The 26007-nt window shown below is 31.4% G+C and overlaps 1 protein-coding gene across 3 annotated transcripts; it reads right to left on the bottom strand.

Annotated features, from left to right (window-relative positions):
• Positions 1 to 272: 272 nt before the first annotated feature.
• Positions 273 to 25890, bottom strand: LOC144841186 (extracellular sulfatase Sulf-1-like). Of its 3 annotated transcripts, none has more exons than XM_078697425.1 (20): positions 25482 to 25890; positions 18977 to 19108; positions 17476 to 17715; positions 16638 to 16788; positions 14064 to 14234; positions 13424 to 13574; positions 11921 to 12096; positions 11615 to 11737; positions 10322 to 10375; positions 7321 to 7410; positions 7053 to 7182; positions 6501 to 6684; positions 5370 to 5557; positions 4807 to 4985; positions 4574 to 4630; positions 4001 to 4137; positions 3611 to 3753; positions 3268 to 3400; positions 3053 to 3106; positions 273 to 2564 (listed from the first exon to the last, which is right to left on the bottom strand). In XM_078697425.1, exons 2-19 carry the CDS (start codon positions 19101 to 19103, stop codon positions 3069 to 3071), a joined length of 2472 nt encoding a protein of 823 aa, XP_078553551.1. In that variant the 5' UTR covers positions 19104 to 19108; positions 25482 to 25890; the 3' UTR covers positions 273 to 2564; positions 3053 to 3068. The 3 variants fall into 3 exon arrangements, with proteins under 3 accessions (XP_078553551.1, XP_078553552.1, XP_078553553.1); XM_078697426.1 differs by having other exon boundaries at positions 273 to 2591; positions 3074 to 3106; XM_078697427.1 differs by lacking the exon at positions 10322 to 10375 and having other exon boundaries at positions 274 to 2564; positions 25482 to 25889.
• Positions 25891 to 26007: the final 117 nt, after the last annotated feature.

The raw sequence follows: 26007 nt of genomic DNA, 5'->3' as shown, positions 1-26007 counted from the left end.
CCTATTTTCATACATGAGGAACCTGACTAGTACTGATCATGTAAGTTGCGTACCGGTAAGTAGTCGTGGCATCCTACTGTACCTACCCCAGGCTCTAGAATAGATTAGTAGAAAGGAGTATCATCATAGAGTGATGACGCTAAAAAGATAGTATTGTACAGAGTACTGTAGATATAAAAATATATAGTACTGCAGACATTAACATTTTGAAAAAGAATTGATTCAATCATGGATTCTATTCTTTAATCCATGATTCAATTTATTAATTTAAATTTAAACCTGTATAAAATTAGATAGTAGCTACTACCTGATTGTATTATAAAAAAAAAATCAATAATTTATAATGAATGTTAAAGCATGGCATCCAACTGATTTTAATGAACTAAAGTCACAAGTTTATTCATGGGTGTTTAAAATAATATCATATCCTTACTCAAACATTTCATAGCACAATTTTATTTTAAATAAGGTAGGACGGATTTGTAATGCAAGGGTGAATATCTACACTTTGATTGAGACGCCTTGTAGATGCCAGAAATAGGTATTGCAATGTTAGTGGGAATAGTTCTATACCTTAAAGACCATAGGTGTTCAGCTGTAACTGATCATTTGAGCTGTTCACATGATCATTTGAGCTGATCACATGATCATTTTGAGCTGATCACATGATCATTTGAGCTGATCGCATGATCATTTGAGCTGATCACGTAATCATTTGAGTTGTATACATACTTTATATTGCCAATAAAACACATTTAAAAGACATTATTTCCTCCCATGGTTAATTTGTTTTCTACAATGCTATTGCATTAAAAGTAAAGATACAGCACCTATTGCATAGACTTACTTTATAGACTGTAGATAAGCATTAAAAAAATATCTTTTTAGGCAATAAAAAAAAACTAACTACAATATATTAGGGTTATAAAATTATTACAAAAATAGTATTCTAAAGACAGACAAAAAATACTTTAGACTTGCAATGACAGGAACATAGAGGTGATAGCAAAAAAGTTTTACTGATTTACTCAATTTTATGATAATTGATAACGACTTAAGCTGTGGAACTTTCAGTTGCGACACCCTAGAATTTATTTTGCACATTAGTTTGGTTTAGCAATTTATGTTGTTGGACCCAATTTAAATTCTAGGTATAGGTTGGATTCTGTATCACAACAATGCACATTTCCAACCTTTTTTTTGGATGTATGGTCATAAAAAAAAAGTGAAACCGATTTTAGTCTTAGGTCGTTGCAAATCAAAAGCTCCCTCTATTATCATTTGATCTGTATTCATCTCGTTTGTACATTGATTGAACGCTCCTTATGATGACGTGCATGTCATGCATCATTGCTCTTACATGGTACTGTAGTACCTTTATTTTATATATTTCATCTCGTAGAGATCATCTCAGATACAAAAGTAAAGAAAAAACAGAAATCCTATGTAAGCATACCGAATTAAATTACAACAAAATGTAGTAGACAAAAAGTTCACAAGACATACTGTATAAAGTGATGTGTTGAATAAAACACACAAGACATCTTAAGTAAAAAGTTAGTCATTTTTAGAGTTTAGTAAATTAACTTAAACTATCACTTTTTTTTACCTCGGTGCAAGAACTAATTCTGCTCCTTTTTCATTAAATAAAATGTTATTTTCATATTTTCTTTTCTGTACACAAATTTAGACCAAAAATATAGCAGTATATTTCATTTAAAAATAAAAATTTAAACAATTTTTATTTTCAGTTTAAATTATCAATTACTACTTAGCTGCCATAATTGCATATTACTGTAACAATTCATTGAAAAATGATTTACAAATTAGTGCTGTGACTTGTGAATGTTGACATCAACAATATCCAGTGGCTGTATTCAGCTTTTCTCTTAAGTTAATAAGTGATAGTCAATTAGATAAGAGACTTTTTAAGGGTGTTTCCTTAGTGTGTGCAAATGGTGAATATGGCCACTGGAGATGGGTAAAAACAGGTGTGGTATTCGTCTTCAACACTGCTCTAAAATAGATAAACAAGATCTATTTAAGTTCTGGAGACTGATCTAATTTCTACTTAGAGTCATATATTTCTACACCAGCAGAGCCATATATAAAGAGTTGAACAATTAGAAAGTCATTTAGTGCCAAGCAAACTACTATTTGACAATATTAAGCTACACTATCAAAACTTTATGTGACAAAATAATGTGATGTGCCCATAATGATGTCATATCACTACCACAATACATCAAACCTTTTGTCAAAATAGTTTGATAGTGTAGACAGAGCCTTTAGAGTACTTTGTTGTTGTTTATCATCATCTTATGTACTGTAATACACACATTTTGAGATTCCCAGAGCTGAACTTTCTAGATTATGGTTCTGATTACCATGATTCACACTCATTTTCTATCTATTACCAAACCACTAATAATCTATCAAAACATAGCATATTCTTAGTTTCTGCCTTCTAATTCAAGTGAGTGCATCGTTGTCATCTGAGCTTTCTAATTTGAACATTGTTATTGCCTAAATGGTAGCACCCTCATCTATCGAATCATAGAAACCTGCAGAGAGAAAAAGAAAGTTTCAAGGTACATGTATCAGCAAACGAAAGTCCCTTTCCTCTTGTCATTAGTTCTCAAACCTGAATATTCAACACTAAATCTCAGATCTATAAAAGTTTTACCAAACTATTCAATTCCATAAATAAGCCTATTTTGTCTAAGCAAAAATGATATCATCATTTCACAATATACTTTTAGTCGTCTTTTTTAACCATATTTAATGAGGGTGATCCATCCAGCTATTGCTGATCATTAGGGACCCTCAGAGGTTCACAAGACAAACATATACACAAGATGCTCTACATAAACAAAGTCTTATTACAAGTCTTTGGGAGTGGAGTAATTTGGTCCTTAGAAAAAATCCTGACATGTGACGGGACTTGAACCCAGGACCCTTGGAGTGGTAGCCAAGCATCATAACCACCAAGCCACAACTTTCTAAACTAGCAATGTGTTGGTTGTTGTACATGTATGCTATTTATACATACTTGATTACAATCGTCGTCAAGATCCGTTCCTTTTTTTTTGTTTTTTATTGGTTGCTGTAAATAAAAAGAATTGAACATTTTTATTTCAAGTTTTAAGTAGTAATAACTAGATCTGTACTATGCATTGACAAAGACTACAGTATGTGCTTCCTGTCAGAGTGTATGTGCCACATTATTTGAAATGTTGCAGACAAACATTTGTTCATTGGGTTTACCTTTTTGTTTTTTATTATAATTTAACGATTTTGTTGTACAATCTTTACTGCCTACACATGCTTTCATGTCTGCCAGCTGTTCATGAAGCTGCCGCCTTATACCAGTGTCTAATAAATGTGCTAAATTAGTGGTCTGAAAGATAAGCACAAAACTTTAAAACAAAATGTCAATAAATATCATTGAAATCAAATAAATATTAAGGATGAATAGCATGCCTGATGAATAGAATAAGATTTATTTTAATTTTCATTCAATCTTATTGAAATCAAATTAATATTAAGGTTGAATAGAATAATTAACATTTATTTTAATTAGTTGATGATAGAATTCAAAGAGACTTACCTGGTGTGGGTCTGTTCGGTGGTTAAAAAACTCCACAAACTTTGTAATGAATTCACAGTAGAGAAAATCATGTGTTTTATTTATAGTTCTTAAGCACCAGTAAGTGTTGTTATTGGACTGAGTGCAGCCACAGATCATCTCATCTTTAGAGAAAAACATGAAACATACATTTTAAAACATTTTTTTGTGCTAAATACATAAAGTATAGTTAGAAAATGTCAAATGACCAGGTAGGTTTTCAAATAAAGATGAATAAAAGATTTCTTTGAAAATTTCAAAACAAGCTTTGTAAGGCTCAACTTGCTTCATAGAACAGGTTCAGCGATACTTCAAAAAATACTAAAGTACGTACAACCCATAACAATGGTTTACTTTTGTACAAAATCATACCTGTCCAATATGGCGGAGTCCTCCAGTGATCTCGGTCATGTTGCCAGCAGTTCATATTTGGTTTGTTGCAAACTAACTCTTTTCTTCCTTTTCTTCCTCGCCTTTTAGATCTGCTGGTTTCAACAGACTTCGACTCTCTGTATATTAAAGGTTGTATCTTTATTAAGATGTGCAAAAACAGCCATGGCATATTTGTTCTTAATTTATTTTATCCTTTTGAAAGAGAGGCTGATTAAATGAAACATGGAGAAGAACAGTAGATCAGTAAATGGAATGTATTAACCAGACATGGAACTGCCTAGGACGACTTGACCAAAACAGATGGAACAGACCAGAACAGAGGGAACTGACCAGAACCAAGGGAATTGCCCAGAACAGAGGGAACTACCCAGAAGAGAGGTAACTGCCCAGAACACAGGGAACTGATCAGAACAGAGGAAACTGACCAGAACAGAGGAAACTGACCAGAACAGAGGTAACTGACCAAAACATAGGGAACTGACATTCAGCTATGGATCCTCTATGTACTGTAAAGCATAAAGAGGATAAGAAAGTAAGATTTCAAATCCCTACCTTTCTTGGGTTTTTTGGTTTTTCTTTCGTTTTGGTGTCTGTCTCTCTTCTGCATATCTGAGAAAAAAAAAGTGAATTTTAATTGTGAACTAAATGTTTGTATTCTTGTCATGGAGTAATATTAATCTTGATATATTTATAGAATAATAATCTGAATATTGAATCTTGTCAGTTACACTGTCATACTTATATTGTCAAATTAATTATGAAATTCAGTCGACACTACAACTTACATATTTTCTGTTTTATCATTTTCTTTAGGACAAACACATAGTTTTTCTTTCTTTATAACTTTTGCATCTTTGAGCGAGTTTTTGATAACTCTTAAATATTTTAGTTGTGTTTGCACGCTATCAATCTGTCGCTGGAGAAAAGCTTTGTGCTCTTGTATTGACTTTCTGGATGAGAATACCTAAAAAAAGATCAAACAGAAACAATTTGAATAACTTCTGATGATGTTATAGCATAATACAGTCAACTCTCCCAATACCGGACTCTCTGAAAACCGGAAACCCTCCCAAGACTTTTCTTGGGGTCCAAAAAGATACCAAATTCTTCTTTATCATTAAAAACATATTGTGAATACCAGAATTTACAGAAAACAAGACATATTTGGCCAGCCCAAAGGTGTCTGGTATTGCGAGAGTTTGATATTTATGATGAATGGAACCTAGAACCCCTAGATTGTTAGTGTTATGCTCTATCAAATTGTATTTACTGATGCCACCAATTCTTAATAAAACCCTTAGCTTCACTAGTAGTATAAATTGTCATTTTTACATTCAACTTCACTTACATCTGAAATGCAATAAACGGTAGAATTGGGAAATACTTGGCATTTAGGATCAACAACTACATGATTAAGTAGTGAGCTATCAGCTTGGTAAATATTGGAGTCATCATTTACGAGAGCAACCGTTCCTAAGGTTGGTGTTTCTATTGATGGTTCTTCGCCCTCTATGAATCGGCCAAGTTTTATGTTCTCTGAAAGGAGATAAAAAGTTAACGAAATTACTGTACCAGGGCCGTAGCCAGCAAGAGGCAATTTTCACTACCCACCCCAATTTCCCAGCAGAGATATTAATAATTATATTAAGTATCTTTGCATCATCTGTTTTTAACCTCTCGCTACGGCCTTGAGTAAAGTACTCCAAAAGTTGATCAACAGATCAATGTGAATAATAAGATGTTTGTAAAAAATGAACCATAAAACAATACAAAGTTAACTAAGAAGTAGACAGATTTATGTTTATGGTTTAGGTTCTTCATAAACAAAATATGTTCCTTTGAACATACAAAAACGACATGCATAGAAAGAATAATTTAAAAAAAACATTTTTTTTTCTTGCATAAAACCATTGACTTTTGATTTAGGTTCTTCTTAAGCAAAACATTTACAATGGCTTAATTAGTATACACATACGTGCTTGGAAAGAAGAATTAAGCACACACAACTGATGACTAATATACATCAAAGTTTGAAGCCAAAATAGAATCAAATCATTCACAAACAACGAAGAATAATCGTAATTATTCACCGTGTCTGAAAATGTTCAGACTGTAGTCTGCTTGATGGAATAATATTAGTCATTACTTAATAACTAACTCCTGCACTTAAAATTGACCTTAAGTACTCGGGCAGGTGTGTGTGTGTAGTAAAGTGAGGGAGTAGTTTAGATGAACTGGCAGTAGGAAGAAGGATTTAAGAATAGGTGAATGAACTGCTGTTGTGAAGTGTAACTTTTTTTAAATAATAAAATGATAAAGATGCAATAGAAATAAAGTATAGATTAAAATTTGCACAAATGGAAAATGTATTACATAGTTATATTTTAAACATGTAAAGATAAATGAAAATACCATTTTAAAGTTTAATAAAGTTTAATTTTGCATATTATATATATCTTCTTCATTCTTTTACATTTACCTTTATTTACATGTTGTTTTAAAAATGTTCTTTGTTGCTTTTTCTCTTCTTTATTCATTCGACCTTTTTTCTTTTCATTAGGACAGACACATTTTCTATTATTTTCATTTGTTGGTGGCAGTTCCCTTTTTCTACATTTTCTGATTTGAAATGATCCATCTGCCAGTAAAATACATTCTTTTGCCTGCAGAATTAAAATAAACAGTAAGATAAGTCTTGAACCCAATGATGTTGCAAGCCGGCCTGAAATGGAAGATCTGTGCATCTTTGACTATAAAGTGAATAAATTAGATTGAAGTTTGTTGGGATCACATATTTTTTTAATGAATAGAAATTCAAGATACAAGAAATTTTATTGGTCCACTTTAAAATTCATTTTGCTTGGCATAATAGACAATAAAACAATAAAGAAAAATACATCAAATTGCAAAAGGCAATGTTAAATTACTGTTACTGAGCAGATCTAGTTCTAGCAACAGACATATGGTTAGAAAGATAGATTAGGCCTAATATACTGTAAGTTCTAGCAGGAGAATGTTAGTATGAAGTGACCTGTTTTGGCTTGCAAGGTGGTTGGTATTCAGGTTTTTCACACTCTTCTCTTAATTTATCTCCTTTTGTAACTTGCATTCCTAGCCTAGCTGTCTTGTTGTAATAACGCTCTAGTTCTTCATCAGTTCTCCTGAAAAATTAGAGATTGTTTTTATAATTCAGTAAGCAAATTTAACTATATACTTGTAACACCCATGTAGGCTACCTCTCCAAATGTATGAATTGAAGGAAATAAAATTAGCATTTTCAATGTGTATACTGTACTTACGATCTTTCAACAAGAAAGGTATCTCTCCAAGGTTCAGTTCCTACGTAACGGAATACTTTCTTCTTTTTACCATTTGGACCTCGTTTATTTCTAAATAAATTATGTCAGTAAAGTAATGGTTTAAAGTACAAACAAGTTAGGAACCTTTAATCAAGTATATAAATGTTGCACATATATATAACGACAATTTAATTTAGATTTAAGAATACAAATTTGTGATTTATTTTTATCATTTTTTATTCTCAAGTAGTCTACAATGAATCTAACAAATACTGGTTTAAGTACACACAACTTTAGATATAAATTTTCGCTAGATGCATGCTATGTGGTTATTGAATGTAGGATGCATCATGCTCCATCCAAGTGATGTATATCAAGCTCCAAGTGATGTATATCATGCACAAGTTCTGCATTACATTAGATCACTGACCTCTGTCAAGACCACTTAGTTTATATCCGACGAGACTTTAAGCATAGTAGTATTATTTTGGGTTCTTTATTTATATTCCACAACATCTTTAAATATCAATTCACCTTTTGCCTTATCTTACACGTACACTTATTGGGATCATAGTTGACAAATTGTTTGTAAGATGGGAGTCAACAACCTCCTCATCCTATCATCCTTTCATCACCTTCTATTCGTGATGTCTTTAACTTTTCTTATTGCATTCTTACCTGCCAATATATGTACTGTATAGTGCAAGCTATCATTTTGTATTTTTTTTTAAAGTTATAGGGTATTTTATGGATAAAGCAACAAACATGATTTGAAAAACATCCGGTCAGAGGTTGATAATTAACTTCAAAACAAAGTAAGTTTAACAAGTGTTCTTGTTTATTCTACCCAAGTAGTGTTGATACTTTCTGATTAACTTTATTTTTATTAAAGAATATTACTTCTCTTAAAATAAAATTACTAGAATGAAGTGCATAAAATAAACAATAAAACCTTAGAGTTGGCCTCTTTACAGGCTAATTTTCAATGCAGATGTAAAAAGTCTACCCAACCTAAAGCTAACCAATTTGAATGGTCACTATACTAAAATCCTATTTATACTAGGACAATAACAATTAGATGATTAAACCAGACAAATATGCATTTTTCTTACATAAAAGAAAAGAAATTAGAAAAGTTTTTATCCTAGAACTATACGATAATCTTTTATTGTGCGTTCAATCATGACCAAAACCAAAAACGATTTCATTGTTTGTACTGATCATGACATCATTTGATTGGATTTAAAAAAATAATATTTTTATCAAAGACAGCATTAATTGTTATCCTATAGTTCTAGAATAAAAACTTTTCTATTTTTTTTTTTATGTAAGAAAAAAAATCTATTTATTCTTGATCATTATCGTCCTAGTGTATAGAGCGTTCGTATAAGGTATTAAAACGACCACAATTTAGAAAGGTTTTTAAATAACATTTGACTGAACTGGTATGATAACATGTGGATTATTATTAGATTTGTACTATATTTTGCATGAAATTTATTTCACATTTTAGCATTAAACCCCTCTGAATGTCTACTGTGTACACTGTAAACTTGTGTAAACTTTCAACTGTGTAAATGTGTGTTTTAAAAGTCTAATTAACAGTATGACATCATTAACATGTTGAAACACAAACATCGGAATGTGTGAGAAATGTTGCAGTGAGAATGATTCAAACAAAAGCTGTGTGATTAATTTCCTTATAAAATATGAGAAAATACAGAATAAATTCATCTAATAAACAGTTCTTATTTAATGTTACCATAAAAGTTATTGTAATTAATGTATATTGATTTTATTTCTTGAACTGTTTCTAAATAAATGTTAATGTCCCTACTGTATTAGATTGTTAAAAACATTTTCACATATGCAAACTTTGGAAAAAAAGGTAAATTTTAACAAGTTTAAACCATGCTCTCTATAAGGAATTTTAAGTGTTGCTTCATTGTTTTAGGTGTAAACCGTAACAGAATTCATTTGTACCTGTTGCCATTAGACTATTATATTAAAGATATATTGTCCCCCTAAAAAATAATTTTTTGTTGTTGAATATGCCATTTTAATATCACATAATAGTTATTCACTATGACCAAAAACTTGATCCAAAAAAAAAACATTTTCCACCAAAAAAATGTAATTTAAAGCAAAATATACCTAAATTGTCTGGAAGACAATGGTTTTTGGTTGAAATTAACCATTTCTTTTGTCTTTTTATAAGTGAAATAATTTTTTTTGATGATTTTTTTTTCTACAGAAGTGAATAACTTTATTAAAACTGTGAAATTGCCTATTCAAAATCTGATTTTATTAATCTTTATTTTTTCATGTTTTTGGGGGACAATACATCTTTAAACAAACTTCAACATAATAATCTTAAATTGTATTTTCATAAATTAATATATTTTATCTTATTTGATGTTGTAATTTGTACTGTACACTGATGTATCAATACATCTCCTTTTTTAAATTGGCCCAAGAGGTTAGAATAATATTATGAGGTTATATAGATTATGTATTTGGTTAAATAATGAAATGGATAAAGGCATTCATTGTTAAACACATATCTGATAATAATAATGAAAGATAAAACAAATTTAAAAACGAAAGAAAACAAAACAAAAGTAGCATTAGCTTGAATGTGGGCATTATGTTAGAAAATGTCATAGAACTTAAATTTATGCAAATTAGAGGTTTGATGTGAATAATTATTGTGGATTGAGTGGAAATTATGCAAATTATGCAAATTAGAAGTTTGATGTGAATAATTATTGTGGATTGAGTGGAAATTATGCAAATTATGCAAATTAGAAGTTTGATGTGAATAATTATTGTGGATTGAGTGGAAATTATGCAAATTATGCGAATTATGCAAATAAGAAGTTTGATGTGAATAATTATTGTGGATTGAGTGGAAATTATGCAAATTATGCGAATTATGCAAATTAGAAGTTTGATGTGAATAATTATTGTGGATTGAGTGGAATGCAGCTAGCCAACCTACTTGTATTTCCAGCATTTTTGTTCCAACATTCCAAGATGTTTCCACTTACATTGCCTGTGCAGCAAAAGCTAAATAATAAGCGGACTACCACACTACGGTCTAATAATTGCTTGGCTATGTTCAGATTAATTTCAGCACTTGATAGCATATTTATTTGCAAAACTATATTTTTTTAAAAATCAAAAATCACTTTTTACACAAGTGACATGGTTTTTCTCACACACATTTTGCCAAGAAAAGTGCTGTTATATGAATTACGTTTTTGTTCTGTTTAAGTAAGAAATTAGTCTGAACATTACCAACATCGTTTTTTGGCGCTATTTCAAGATTTTTGCTCTTTTTCCGTGCCATACAACAAGTGAAATACAAATCAAATAGCATCCTAAGCATTTAGTGCATTTAATGTGCAAACCAAATAAACCCAGCATGCAAGTAAAATTAACTTAAAAGTAACTTGAATCCAATTCCATTAGTTGTGAGCAAGTAGACACAACATTAAATCTTAATGCATTTATGTTTGTTTAGAAACAGTTGAAATATAACTAACAATGTCTTGTTATGTTTCTTGTTAAACTTTACCCATGTGTAATGGTGTGTGCTGGATAATCAACGATCCACTTGAGAGCAAGTTAATGGATCAAAATATAAGACCTAAAGTGATTGCTTATTAACTTTTAAGCATCCTTTTGGGACTTAACTATGGTTTATATTCAGAAATAAGTGTTCTAAAAATATTACATTACTCATTACTCAAGATATTTCGGACATAATATTTGTTTAAATTACAAATTATCTTCAGACTTAATAGTCTGAACATTTTAAATAGATTAGTTAAATGTGTTTTTTCTTCAACTTACAAGCTATTAGTATCATGGTGAACAGATGTCTACATTAAAATCATAATAAACCATTGAAGGCCCAAATTTTCATATGTTTTTGCATAGAAAGTTGTAAAACTAAAACTTTTAAGTAAAATTTTCTGAATGTTTTAGCTAAAACCACATACGTTATTTACATTTTGAGTTAATAAAAAGTGAAATAAATATTCAGATTTACATTTTCTACATTAGGATGGTAAGAGACATTGCAAACAATTTGTTATTTCTATTTAGTATATGGTTTTTTACATGTTTTTATTAATTCCTCGCATTAAAAAACATGGGGATATATCTGCTAAAACCGACAGTATACCCAGTGACATCATCGCAATTCATCATTTCTCTTTATTAAGAGTTCGCTAAACATTGATTTCAAATATATTGAAAAACAAATTTACAGAAAAAGAGCACATACCGATTGCCTGGCTGTTCAAATAGTTTCAAGATGGACACCCCGTCCATGTGATCTGGTATTAAAATGCCCGCCATGTCCAATATAGTTGGTGCTAAGTCTATACTCAGAACCATATTTGGAACTCTGAAAATGGTTAAAAAATTATTTAAATAAATTAAATAAAATTGGAGAGAAAAGTAAAATTCATGTTTTTTTTTTTACAGTATAAATACATGAAGAGTCAGAATGCAATCTAGAACAGATCACAACAAATTATGAAAAAGGTCAGTAAATTAGAATTACAAAAAAAGTAGAATAAATACTTACTCAACCCCTTGTGGAATGCCGGGTCCACGGATAAGGAATGGTACTCGCAAATCAAAGTCATACGGCATCGACTTGCCCTTCACTAGTCCAAATTGCCCAAGATGGTAACCATGGTCTGATGTGAATATTATATACGTATTGTCCAATTCTCCAATTGATTCCAATTCCAGGCACAACTGTGAAAATGCAACATTTGCTCTGTCTAGCTACACTATCAAACTCTATGTGATGTGCCCATATATGGACATGATGATGTCATATTACTACAATATTTGGGCATACCACTACCATATTTGGGTATACCACACTTTTTTTGTCAATCTAGTTTGAAGTGTAGACAGAGCTTTAGATACTCATCTTGCTATGACTAGTTCAAGAAGAGAAAGGAGTAGAGCAAACAATTGAAAAAGCAGTGTGTATGAGAGATTAGATTTTGTCGATGGTGGAATTGTCAGGTATGGCATAACAGGTAAAAATTGATATATAATATTCTTCTTCTCAGAACTAGTACCATTGATTTGTATTCAATAACCATCACTGTCATTGCACTCAAAATAACATTAATCAAGTTTTAAATGCCAATATATCAAAATAAATTAGCCTGTAATAGGTGATAACAAAAACTCAACAAGAAGTCAAAAAACATCAATCAACAACTCAGTATTACCCCAAAATAGCCACTATGATATAGTGCCAGCCATTAGGGAATCATCTCTAATGGATCTAGCAACAAATCATGATATTGTTATATGAATTGACAGTTACAGTAACTAAATACATATGTATGCATGTACTGTAGGAATGTGAGTGCATTGCTAGTGCTCATTAAATCAATGAACCTTTGATCTTGGGAAATATAAATCTTGTGTTGGTCCAATACAGATTCTGTGGGGGTTTGTATAACTTACAGGCTTTTGTAGACAGTGTTTGTCTACAGCTACTTTAGTTGGAAACATGCTATGACATTTTCTGTTTATAAAATGGATATTTAATGATTGAAAAATAGTGAGTTTAGTTTCATTTTGCAACAGAATCTTTGTACTGTATCCCACATATGGCATTATTTGTCTAGTATCATATAAATTCTGTAGAAATATAATATGTAATATATATCCCATCACATTTGGTGCCTAATTATGGTTAGGCTTATGTACTATATGATACATGTGACACTGTATCACAGAATTTGCCTACAGGTATGATACTGGCCAAAGTATAGATACAGTACTGAGAATCGGCTAGTTTAAGGTGGACATGGATGGACAGATCATTTGCTATAAATTAATCTAAAGCTCTGTCTACACTATCAAACTTTATGTGACAACAAAATGTCATATGCCCATGGACATGATGATGTCATATCACTAAAACATATGGGCATATCACTACCATATTTAGGCACCACACCTTTTTTGTCGAATTAGTTTGATAGTGTAGACATAGCCTTACTTTGGGGTGCACTTATTTTGCCCTTCCGTTTTTATTTTCAAACAATGTTCTTACCTTTTGAATAGCATCATCAACAGACACAAGAGTTATGAGCCTCTTGCGCTGCAAGGCATCAGTGAAGGCCATCTCTAAATCTGACATTGGTTCCATCACCTGGATAATCCAATGTTTGTCAGGATTTGGCACATGATTCCATGTAGTTGTTCTTCAAAAAAAATGTTAGTATTCAAATAATGCACAAGTCAGAGTGCAATAGTGGAGATGCGGCACACTCGAGGGTATTTACAATGTTGCGAAATGCACGACCTTGTGAATATCCGTGAATACACTCAAGTGCATGATAGTGAAAAAATAAAGAGCGCACATGTGACTCATTTCAGCGCGTCTGATTGGCTACATCCTTGAACCCATGTTATAATAAATATTAATCAACAAGACAAACTTTAGACCAACAGAGGAGATTTGTTAAAAAAATGTTTTTTCCCTTCTGTAAGTTTAGGATCTGAAAATTTGTTTCTAAGTCCCTGTATAACTCTTTCATTAATCATTCTTAAGATTTTAATGACTGTCGCGGGATTTAGCGCCAAATTTTCGGGGTACAAACCGGTCTTTATTCAAATCAGGGCCTATTTTGAATTGGACTGATATAACCTAAAGTAGTTTTTACTTGTCTTACTGCATACTTGCAACTTACCGATGTAGTTGGTTACCTTCAAAGAGATGCTGGTAGCGTGGGGCGCCATCTTCAGGCCCGTGGGGTCCAGGAAATGATACTACCATAGCAACTGGAAGTTCTGGGTAATTCATCTTTGATAGACGAAAGAAAGTTAAGCTGTCGTTTGCTATTAAATCTGGAAAATAATCTCTGAAAAAAAAGTTTTAAATTTAGGGAAAAAAAACTTTTAATAATTACTGTACTTTATAGATACAGTCAAAAGTCTCCCAATACTGAACTCTATGAAAACTGTAAACTCTCCCGATACGAGAATTTTCTTGGGGACCAAAAGGTCCCAAATACAAGACTTTCCAGAAAAACCAGTATTTGGCCAGTCCAAAAGTGTCCAGTATTGGAGAGTTGACAGTACAAAGATTGTAAATTAACCACTTATCCGTGATTGTACAGAATACATACAAGTACAGTACATTAGATAACGAAAAGAAAAATCTTAGTTTAAGCAACTTTTACGTCCATACTGTGTTTTCTCAATTGTTTATTGGGAAGTTTATGCTTCTCTCTTTTCACTGATAGGCAATATTTACATGGATACATGATTGTATAATAGATGAAAATGTAATACAGTATGTCTAACTAACTTGAGAGTATGCAAGTTTAATGCGAGACAGGATACAATGGATGTCAGAGGTCATGGACAGCTATCAGCAAGCTGACCGAGTATGGAGTAAAAAAACAGCCAATGGCAAATTAGAAGAAGTTAAACAAGAAAACAAGGGTAAGAAGTCAAGCAAAGCCACAGGGCCAACTTAAGTTTCCTCATACCATCACTTGTATCACAACACCTGTGATCATTCAAACTAAGTCTCAATGATGCATGAAGTTATCCCAGAGGGATAAAAATAGCAGTTTACTCTGCCATTAAAACTCATTTTAAACTCATTTTCTTGTGGCAATATGTATTATTCCAAGATGAGTTCAATATGGCATGACATGCAATATCATTCATTCCCGACGATAAACAAAGGAATCAATGTTGTGAATTTAAATATTTATTGACTTTATGTTCAAAATAAACTTCATGTTCGAAAACATTTTCATCTGGTGTTTATATTAACTATCTGTATATAATTAAAACCACTAACATCTAGTCATTGCCAGATGAAGGTTTATTGGAAACAAGTCGAAACGTCGCAAACATACATATTAACATAAACAATTATATATACAGATCCGTGTTACTTATATTTTCTAATGCCTATTATTGTACTATGTAACTGGAGAGGTACTATGCTGATAGCGAGAACAAAATGATTGAAGAATAGCTGTTTATGTCATCACAAAGAACTGATAAAATTTGGTTACAAAATTCCAAATTAAATTACTTATAATAAATTCTTACAGAAGTGTACTGTAGAAGCACTGTGAGAAAGTGGAGATAAATGTTGAAAAGTCATCAAAGAAACTAGGACATTTGCTATTAAATGGAATTTTTTAAAACAAAATCAAAAGACCTAATGGCAGTTAACAAACTCCTACTATACTGTGAAAACTAGTACAGCAAATCTAAAGGTAAAGCTTTCTTCCTATATTGTGCCTCAATTTTATTTTGCTTAAATTAAAATACACATAAATAATTCACACATTAGGGAATGTCTGGTCAAAGGTCATTGTCTGGTCAGAGGTAACTCCAATGTTTTTGAAAACCACATCATCAACTAATAAAGTTCACTTTGTGGTTAAAGTGCAAGGAGGATACAGACCTATGCTTCTTCAAAGTTTTTCAACTTCCTAAAAATAGCTACTACTAAACTTGGCCTACAGTATACAATTTTTTGTACACTACTAGATACTTTGATTTGATTTATTTTCAGTATTTGGAACTAATTGTTTCCTTGAAAAGTGTTTAAAATGGTTATTAAAAACCACAATGTATTTATACTAGTAAGAAAACTGTGTTCACTCAACCTTAATAATGACATTATTACATTTTACGCTATGTTCTAATTTCTTGAAAAGCCAAGATTGAAAATACAGCAGAAAATTAGGATGTATTTGCTCTTTAAAATTAGATTACCAGGCATAATACGAAATCCAATCTTGTGTGAATTACTCTTGTTAAAACTGTCAATCAAGTGCAACCATGCGTGACCAATTGCTTATCAGACCAACTTGTGAATGATGTACCTAAGTTCTTTTTATTTTCTTATTTTCTCCAATTTACAAACTTTGCCATATTTTTAGCTTTACAGTATAATAAGCAACAGCATTTTTGAAATTAATGTTTTGTGAAAAAAACAAAACATTCATACAGCTGGTTGTGTTTTGTGGTAAGACAGTATGGTTCCTATATAGGAAGTCATATTACATCCAGATACAAACATTTTTTTTCACTTCACAAGTTCTTAAACCATCCTAAAGCTTTATCTACACTATCAAACTAGTTGGACAAAAAAGTGTGATGTGCCCAAATATGGTAGTTATATGACATCATCATGTTCACATATATGGGCACATCACATTTTTTTTGTCACATAAAGTTTGATAGTGTAAACAGAGCTTAAGAATACAGGTGTGAATTTAATTAAAACCTACCTGTAGTAATTGTCACCATGTCTGTGTATATTTCCATTACGATTAATAGAGTAATTGTAGTATCTTGAATTTTGTAAAAGAGATACCCATTCCCCCCAGCCATCGGGTATATGAGAACCATTGTAGCGGTTTAAATATTTTCCAAAATATCCTGAAAAAATTAACCACATAATAGAAAATGACAATAAAAACCATGCAAATATGCAGTATGATAATAATGCACAATTGAAAAAACTCTCACTAAGCTGTTGTACACAATAGCATCAATCTTAAGAATTTGTTATGAAGTTGTGATAAAATACAGAAAAAAATATGATGAATGAATTTGAATGATTCAACTCTAGATTATCTGATGCCACATCCATCTTTCAAAAAAAAAAAAAAACGAAAGTCTGAAGATTGCTTGAATTCCTACACAAAATAAATCTTTCTGTTTTATGGCAATTATCGCCTGCAGTACTACGACATCCCATTATAAAAATGTCCGCTGAGGCATTCTATATTTTACAGGGGTGGTTATTCAAAGATTTTGATCAATAATACAACACTAACACCTCGGAACAAGATTCTTTCCAGTAAAAAAAAAAACAAATCTGAATATGACCATTTTTTTTTGTAAAATGCAACTAGTAAAAAAGTCATTACAAAATTGGTTTTTGTTTGGCTTAAAGCTCTATCTACACTATCAAACTTTATGTGAAAAAAAAAATGTGCCCAAATATGGACATGATGATGTCATATCACCACCATATTTGGGAATATCACTACCATATATGGGCACATCACATTTTTTTTTCACACTTGTTTGATAGTGTAGACAGAGCTTTACAGTACATACCTGTTCTATACTGATTCTGCTGAAGATAGGCACCAAAGTTCCTTTTTTCTGGGCCTTCAATCCACTCTTTGGATACACATGTCTCTTGGTTGTCAAACACACCAGTGTTATGCTCATACATCCCTGTCAGTATGCTGCTTCTAGACGGGCAACACAACGGTGTCGTCACAAATGCGTTGATGAAATTTGCACCATTTCTGGCAAGATGGTGGTTGGTTTTGTTCATAGCTGACATCGAACCTTTTAAATTTATAACAATTTCAATTATAAAAGATATACAGTAGGTCTATATAAAATCCAATCCGTTATAATTGTGCTTAAAGATGTATTATCTCCCAAAAAAATAATTTCTTACATTTTTTTGTTGATTGTGCCATTTTAATGTCACATAGTTATTCAATTTATCAAAACTGGATCGAAAAAAAAATGTAATTTAAAGAAAAAATACCTATAAATTGTCTGTCAGACAATGATTTTTAGTTAAATAATAATAATAACAATCATTTTTGTTGACTTTTTCTACAGAAGTGAATAACTTTATTAAAACTACAAAATAATCTATTCAACCTATAATTAATCTTTATTTTTCATGCTTTTAGGGGACAATACATCTGTACAAAGGAGGACACATTAAACTTACAAATCTGCCATTCACGAAAACCTTTAACGCTAATGAAAACAATTTTAAATGCATGATTTTCATAGAATTCTCAGAAAAATATAGAATGTATGTGCGTAGAATTGTTTATTGGAGAATTTTGCCCATGCAAACTGTAGCAAAAGAGGTTTTGAATTACTGTACAGCAGTACTACTCACTCATGTATAATTTGCTAATTGCCAGCATTATGTAGATCACAAATATACACACAATAAATTAGTTTACAGAGTACTTTTATATACTGTAACAACAGTTAGTTATACTGTACTGTAAATTGGAATACACATTCAAACATAATTTAGTTGAATCATTCACACCAAAAAATATTCTATAAATAAATTAAACATACAGTAATGCATACACAATTGACAAGGCTTCATTAATGATAAATGTACCTTATTTAATGTCATTTAAAAAGTAAAAGTAGAAAAGCAATCAATAATTCAATGTAATTTAATGTTTGAAGGCTTGTATGGTGAGAATTGTACAAATGTTTATGATAATACCATGTACAGTACTTACTGCATATAAACTCATATTTCGGTAAAATACTAGGCCTTACAGTATGACTGTCTTGTGTTTGATGTACTGTTAAGCTCTGTCTACACTATCAAACTTTAAAACTGTGATGTGCCCATATATGGACATGATGATGTCATACTACCATATTTGAGCATATCACTACCATATTTGGGTACATCACACGTTTTTTGGCAAACAAGTTTGATAGTGTACACAGAGCTTTACTGTATTCTTTATTAGGTAATTTCTACTTTACATGCATTTGTTTACAAAATGAATAAATATTTTAACTTGAATGACGCAATTCATAAAAAACTTACCTAGCACAACGTCCTGGTCATCTGTCAAAATGAGTATAATGTTCGGCGGCTTACGAGGACGAGATTGCACAAACTTACAACTGATAACTATAAATACTACTGTCCAAGTAACAATGTCAGGCTTCATAATTCCTGCAAAATAAGAACAATAAGATATAGTATAAAGTACTGTACACTGTATTTATGTCGAACATCATCAGTGCAATGAAATACGGCCACGACATCACCTTTAACACTTCGGTGTCAATCAAGGACTTACAAAAGTTGGAAAAGCTCTCGAAAAAATCCTTAAAAGCAGCAGCTGATATAAACTGCAAACATTCAGCGTGTTTCCAAAATGTACAATTATTGTTATATTAAATTATAACCAGTACTGTACGTAGGACCTACTGTACAGTAACAGTTACAGTATCCTTCTTGTCTAACTGTAGAAAAGTAGGAATACAGTATTAAAATATTAGCTTAAAAATCCAAATACTGTATAAACAACTATTATATTATACCTACAGGTTAATCTTTTCTACAGATGTTAAATGATCATACAATTCACCAATTCTATTACCTAAAAACTCATTGCCAACATTTCATTACTGTAAATTTAATTATAAAAACACTTCAAAGAACTGATCTCACTTTTGTAGTTTGAGAAATTTGGACAAAAGCTATTGTAGTAAATGTGTCTACACAGGGTTCTTGCTATAATTAACTTCAGTTGTCCTGATAAAAAATGTTGGTAGGTGAATTGAAAATGTGATAATGTAAAAAAAAAACCCAAATTTTTTCAGATGTTGTATATATTACGTATGCATATCATTGGTACATAATCTTGTTTCTTCTGATTAATTACATTATTTTGCTTGATACTGTTTTGAAAACCCAAAAGCAGTGTTTTTCATTGTTTGGTCGTTTTACTATGTGATTTTCCATGAATCTTCTGTAGGCCAAATTAATTTTTTGCGTAGTTAAGTACAATATGTACAGTACTGTAGTAATATATTTATAACAGATTTACATAATCTATAACTGGCCTAAATTTCTGTACTAATTAGAAGTATTTCATACAAAAGTACTAGATACACCTGGTCTAATACTGTACACGTATTGATACTGTAAACAGACAAACAATATCAAAACTATTACCTACCCCCTAATTCGGATATTAAAAATCGATTTTCTAATATTATCCTGTATAAATTATTTGATCAGACCATAATAAGCAAATTAAATCTGTAAACCTTAATATGATGTACAGTAACTATGCACAGGCCACGTCGTACCACCATGGTGTCAGTACTGCATGGCGTCCCAATACCACAGCCCTAGCCTCTGTAACATATTGTAAACCACTCGAAGCTCACAGCAAGTGGTACGACACTGAACTTTAGCACAAATATTGCCAATGGGAAAAATCGTTTTAAAGCAATTAAGTTCACGGTGAGAAATCTTAGCATTTGGTAGTCTAAATGACTATTAAAGTTATTAAAAGCAGAAGAACTCAATGTGGCTGGTTGTCTATTTACTATTAATCATAATAAATCTATGAATAGCACAATTAACTCTTTGTTATTACTAGACAATGTTCTTTATATACTAGAGTTACCTAAGCAAAGAACTTTTCTCTTTTGTCTTGCTGTATGACCTGTACAGACAGAGTAGAAGGAACTCCCTGTCTGTGTGCAATAGAGATATTAATGAACTATACTGTAAATAAAAACAAGAGTGGCTATTATGTCTAGTCACAAATTAACGTAACGGAACATGGTAAGAAGTAATAATAATTAAGACTCCCTCAAGACCAGAACTCACACACACACACACACACAAAATTCCACAGTAAATGCTTTCCTAATTATTTCTAATAAAAAAAAAGATTTTAGGTAATAAGAAAAGTTAGTAGGCATAATCATAGAAAATATTATAAAAATATTATTAAATTTTTTTATTAAAATATTATTAAAGTTTTTATTAAAATATTATTAAATTTTTTTTATTAAAATATTAAAATTTTATTATTATTTTGATGGAGTAAGAGCAGTTTTCTGTTTGGGCTCAAGTCTATTAATTGCTCCTAGCAAGATGAAATGTAAAACGCACTTTTAAGAAATATGGCCGAATAAATATTATTATTATTATATATTCCTTTAGCTTTTGCTTGACTGTCTAGGATGGATAGTCTCTCACTCCTTACTACTGATGAAAAACCTGGAATATGCCATTAAAAAAATGCTGTGTAACCTGTGTGTGTAATTATGTAAATAGTTCGGTCTAGTATATTCATAATTCCACACTGCCATAGTAAGTATTTCAAGTAATAGGAAATACTTAGAAAGTAAGTTGCTACTAAAATAACAACTTGTACAGTGATGAATGCATGGATCTGATAAATGTATAATTAATTACATTACTGTATGCATAAATTGTTAAGTTCATATTAAGTTTGTACTTAAAAAACAAACTTGATATCAATGTTTATGGCATACTGTACAGTAGTGAACAAATACAATACAGTCAACTCTCCTTATTACGGTACCGTCTGAAAACCAACAATTCTCCCAAAACCAGACTTTGTTTGTCTTTGTTGTCCAAAAGGGCTGGCAACTCCATTTCTTACCATTTGAAATAGAATACAAGACTTTTCAGAAAACCAGACATATTACGCACTGTCTACACTAAAAAATGTGATGTGCCCATATATGGATATGATGATGTCATACAGTCACTACCCTATTTGAGCATATCACTACCATATTTGGGCACATCACACTTTTTTTTGTCAAACTAGTTTGATAGTGTAGACAGAGCTTTAGGCCAGTAGTCCAAGGGTTTCCGGTGAGATGACTGTCACAATATATTCTGATACCTGTACTAGTATACTGTATCTATTTTTTTTCCTTTTACTATTCTACTGTACTAAATCGGGTTTGTTTCTATTTATTTTAAGCACTTTCAAGGGACATTTCAGTACAGTACCTTGGTGCAGCACCTTAAAATGGAGGTGTGAAAAGGTTTGTTAGAATTTGTTTTCCATTCATGAAAGTCACACTGTAAGCCGAACTACAGTACTGTACAATGTAGAATGAAGTAGAATGAATGCTATTTAATATGTAAACACTCTCCTATCCTTTAGCATACAACTTGGGATGTTTGTTATGTCTAATACAATATTGATTCAAGGTTGATCAATAATGGGCATGTTTCTACTAAAACTAAATCTCGGTCTACACTATCAAACTAGTTTGACCAAAAAAGTGTGTGGCCAAATATGGTAGTGATAAGACATCATGCACATTACTTTTTTTTCACATAAAGTTTGATAGTGTAAATACACAAAAATTGCCTGTACACTGAAAAATTGTTTAACATTTAATAATTATCAATGTACTTTAAATGGATTAAATTTACAGTACAATATTTCATAAATTCATTGTGTCTTTTCAAATAAAAGTTTTAAAAGTATGCTAAAATCATTTGTTATACAGTTGAATAGATTGCCTTTTCTTCCATAATGCTATAATTGAAGTTACTGTACTGTCACAGTACTTTGAACTGTAAAAAAAACATACAGTACACAAATGATGGTAATCAAATTAATGTTTACACCGATTACAGTACTTTACACAATATGGTATGTAATTATACCAAATAGACAGTGATTTATTATAATTTATTGCCTCAAGTTCTAAGAAGACTGAAATATGAGGATCCTGGAACAATGACCGAACGTGTACATAATTTGGTGTACACATGCAGACATTTTTTGGGGTTTTTTGTTTTTTGCTGTGGCAGCTCCAGCTCTGTGGAATTCCCTTCCAATTTCAATCAGACATTGTGCCACTCTAAACTCTTTCAAGACCCAGTTGAAGTTTTTCTTTTTCAAACAAGTTTTTCATTAATTTAAATTATTGCCACTCGTATGTTTTAATTTATGTACAGCGCATTGGAAGCTTGCTTATATGTGCTACTGTATATAAGAATGAACTATTATTAATTATTAGTCCTAACTTACTGTATTTCTCTATGGTGAACACTATGCATTACAGTAAATATGACCACAGTATCAAATTAGATCAGCTTGCTTATCTACCCTACAGTAGCTACCTACAGTATGTACTGTAGATGATTTTTGCTCTTTTTGTGGAAAACATCTTCTGTGAAAAAAAGCCTGGCTATTGATCTTGACATTACTGTATACTACCACATACTGAAGTATTGCTATAGCTTGACCTTGAAGTGTGATTGATATTAAAATAATAACAGTTGAGTAAACAATAGTATGTCAGTAGTAATAGATCATCTGCAGACTTTTTAAATTTTAAAAAAGCAGGGCAATGGACAAACCAAAAATATAGTAATCTACTGTACTCCTATTCCTTATCTGTTTTGTACAGCATGACAGTAGTATATTTATTTTGACTATCTTTTTATTTTTATTAATGATATTTATATAACCTAGACAACAACAGGTGCAATGTATGATGCGTATACAAAACAAAGTACAAATATTATGCAATTTTATTTTAAAATCAATGAACTTTGGAAGTTGAGAATTTACAGTCTACTGTGGTAGCTACTACAGTGGGTACAACAGTATGTACTTGTATCTGAATGCATTCATCAAGGCCATAGCGAGAGGTTAAAAACAGATGATGCAAAGATGCTTTAAATATAATTATTAATGTAAAATATGACCACCTCTACCGGGGAATTAGGGTGGGTGGAGAAAATTGCTGCCTACAGTACTGTACCCTAATCCTGTTCATAATAAAAAAAAGATATACAAGGCATCGTCTTCATGTCTGTAGGGATAGTAATTATGGTATTCAGCAGCGCTAACAGTCTGTTCTTTGCTGTGCCTAAAAGTTCTCTGTCAGATTTATGACGTATGTAAATGTCACAAAAATAGTCTACTGAGAAGTAATTGGAACTAATTTGTTTATACTAGAAAGTCTGACATAAGTGTTCTTAGTAACTCAATACATCTTGAAAATTGGTGTGTAAATGGAATTTGAGTGCAGATGCCAATGGTACTGTTGAGTTAAATACTAATATTAGATTTTGAATCATTGTTTGTTTTACAGCAATTTGAAAGATGTTAAATTAATTTCCAATAAAATAGTTTAACTTCTTGGGATTCTGCCCGCCGTCATCCATATTTTCATCCCCACGCCGTCATCCCTATTTACTGTACATTGCTATTTGTGTAATTTTTGTTCTTACATTTTATCTTCTGGACGTAAGGCTTACCCACCAGAACAAGATAAAAATAATCTATAAAAAAAATTATAACTGCAAATTTAAGTTAAATAAATTAAGTCTTACACAAAAGTAAGAATTATCTCGTGCGACGTGTACAGTATGTAACAATTGGCAATGTTTTTTGAATTGCTGAAAAAGTAGGATATCAAATGCAGTTCTATGTAAACCTACTGTAAACATGAATACAAATACTAAAACTCAACATCATGATATAAATCCAAAGGCAAATTACTGAAAAAATTACAATTCTTTGGGTATCAGTGGTTGGATCTCAATGGAGGTATACAAAATAAAATAAGAAAAAAAAAGCTAAATCATAACGATAAATTAAAACAGACAAAAAAAAATTAGCAGACCTTTCGGCCAACGTACTTCTTCATGCAAGTGAGACTACTTGGACAAAATTGAGAATATAAAGCAGACAAGCGCTGACAACATCATGATATAGTTACAAAGTGCAGCCTACATTGTACAGTACAATGTTTAAAGTAGTGTTTTTAGTATCCTCATTAGGGAACTCCAAAATATCCGGTATATTGTTGACTTTCACTTTTTAAAGTTCATAAGTGTTTTACATTATTTATTATATTCAGCAACATCACTTCAAATCTCACTTTGTGTAACATTTATAGCTTGGTTTAAAAGGAAATTAACTTTCCGCATTAAACAAAAAGCAAGGTCAATACTAATTATTGGAAATAACATTTTAATCATTTGCTTTGATACAAATTCTTATCACTTGTTTAACTTAACTTAACTTAACTCCAGGTGCTCTGAAAGATGGCCATGAATCCAGGTGTTCACAGGGAAGGCAACCAAATTAAGAATATTTTACAGGTGTCATGGGAAGGTGGCAGAAATCCAGGTGGTTAAAATGTTTGTTATATCCAGGTGATCAGGAAGTTACTCAGAAATTGCAGGATCTTAGTATGGAAGAGTTGAGATTCCTGCCACCAACAATCTGACTAAGTACAATAGAAAATCCTTAAGCGGCCATCCACCTCATTTTTTTTCCAAAAGCATGAGACACTTAAAATGGCTCAGCAAGAGGAACGAGACTGATTATAAATCAGTTCTATTTACCAACAAAAGTTTGTTTGAACAATTCAATTGATTCCATACCATTTGCCTAGCTTTACAAAACTTCAATTAATGTTTTATTTAGAAATTAAAAAACATTTTTTTCACAGAATATTTAAATTCTAAGATAGTCAGTCACGATGGATAATAATAATTTAAAAGAACTTACCTCTAAACCTTGGACAATGAAGGATAAAATTCAGTTCGGCCTCCGAACACCGGTATAAAAGAATGAAACTTAGGCAATAGAAAGCAGTGCAGTGTATGCTTAGCCTGACTAGTCGGTTTGTTTATTCAAAACTTCAAAATCAGCACCAAAACAAATCAAAGCACACGTCGGTAGTAGGCCTAGTACAATCAGGCCTATAATAACTCCATTTTATCAAGAAGATATTATTAGTTGAATGCTTAACATTCGTTACTTTTCAACAGTCAGATCGATCTATTTATGTTTTATGACTGAGAGATCTCCGGTAATTAACTGAAGAACCGGCGTGTAAAAAGATTCCAAAGTTCTGCTGATTAGTTCCGAACTTCTCTCCGCTCGCGATGCAGTAATTGCTAAAAATGCCCAACAAGACAAAGAACGTCTGTCTCCAAGATGGCAAAAGAGGGCGCTATTTAATTTAATAACTTCACCAAAACGATTTTTTTGCTAAAAATTGTGATCTTATTAATTTGTTCGAAATTATTTA

This window comes from Antedon bifida, chromosome 4 (assembly GCF_963402885.1).
Source record: "Antedon bifida chromosome 4, ecAntBifi1.1, whole genome shotgun sequence".
NCBI classification, from domain to species: domain Eukaryota; kingdom Metazoa; phylum Echinodermata; class Crinoidea; order Comatulida; family Antedonidae; genus Antedon; species Antedon bifida.
The sequence above is the reverse complement of the archived record's forward strand: the minus strand, read 5'-3'. Positions and strand labels throughout refer to the sequence as shown.

Bases quoted from the DNA above. Each gene is read 5' to 3' on its own strand.
- LOC144841186 (XM_078697425.1), bottom strand. From the start codon at position 19,103: ATGAAGCCTGACATTGTTACTTGGACAGTAGTATTTATAGTTATCAGT. The intron at 14,235-16,637 runs GTAGGTTTTAAT...CTTTTTTTTCAG, and splicing joins CATGGTGACAATTACTACAG to AGATTATTTTCCAGATTTAA. The intron at 5,558-6,500 runs GTAAATGTAAAA...ATCTCCTTTCAG, and splicing joins AAAACAACATGTAAATAAAG to AGAACATAAAACTTGGCCGA.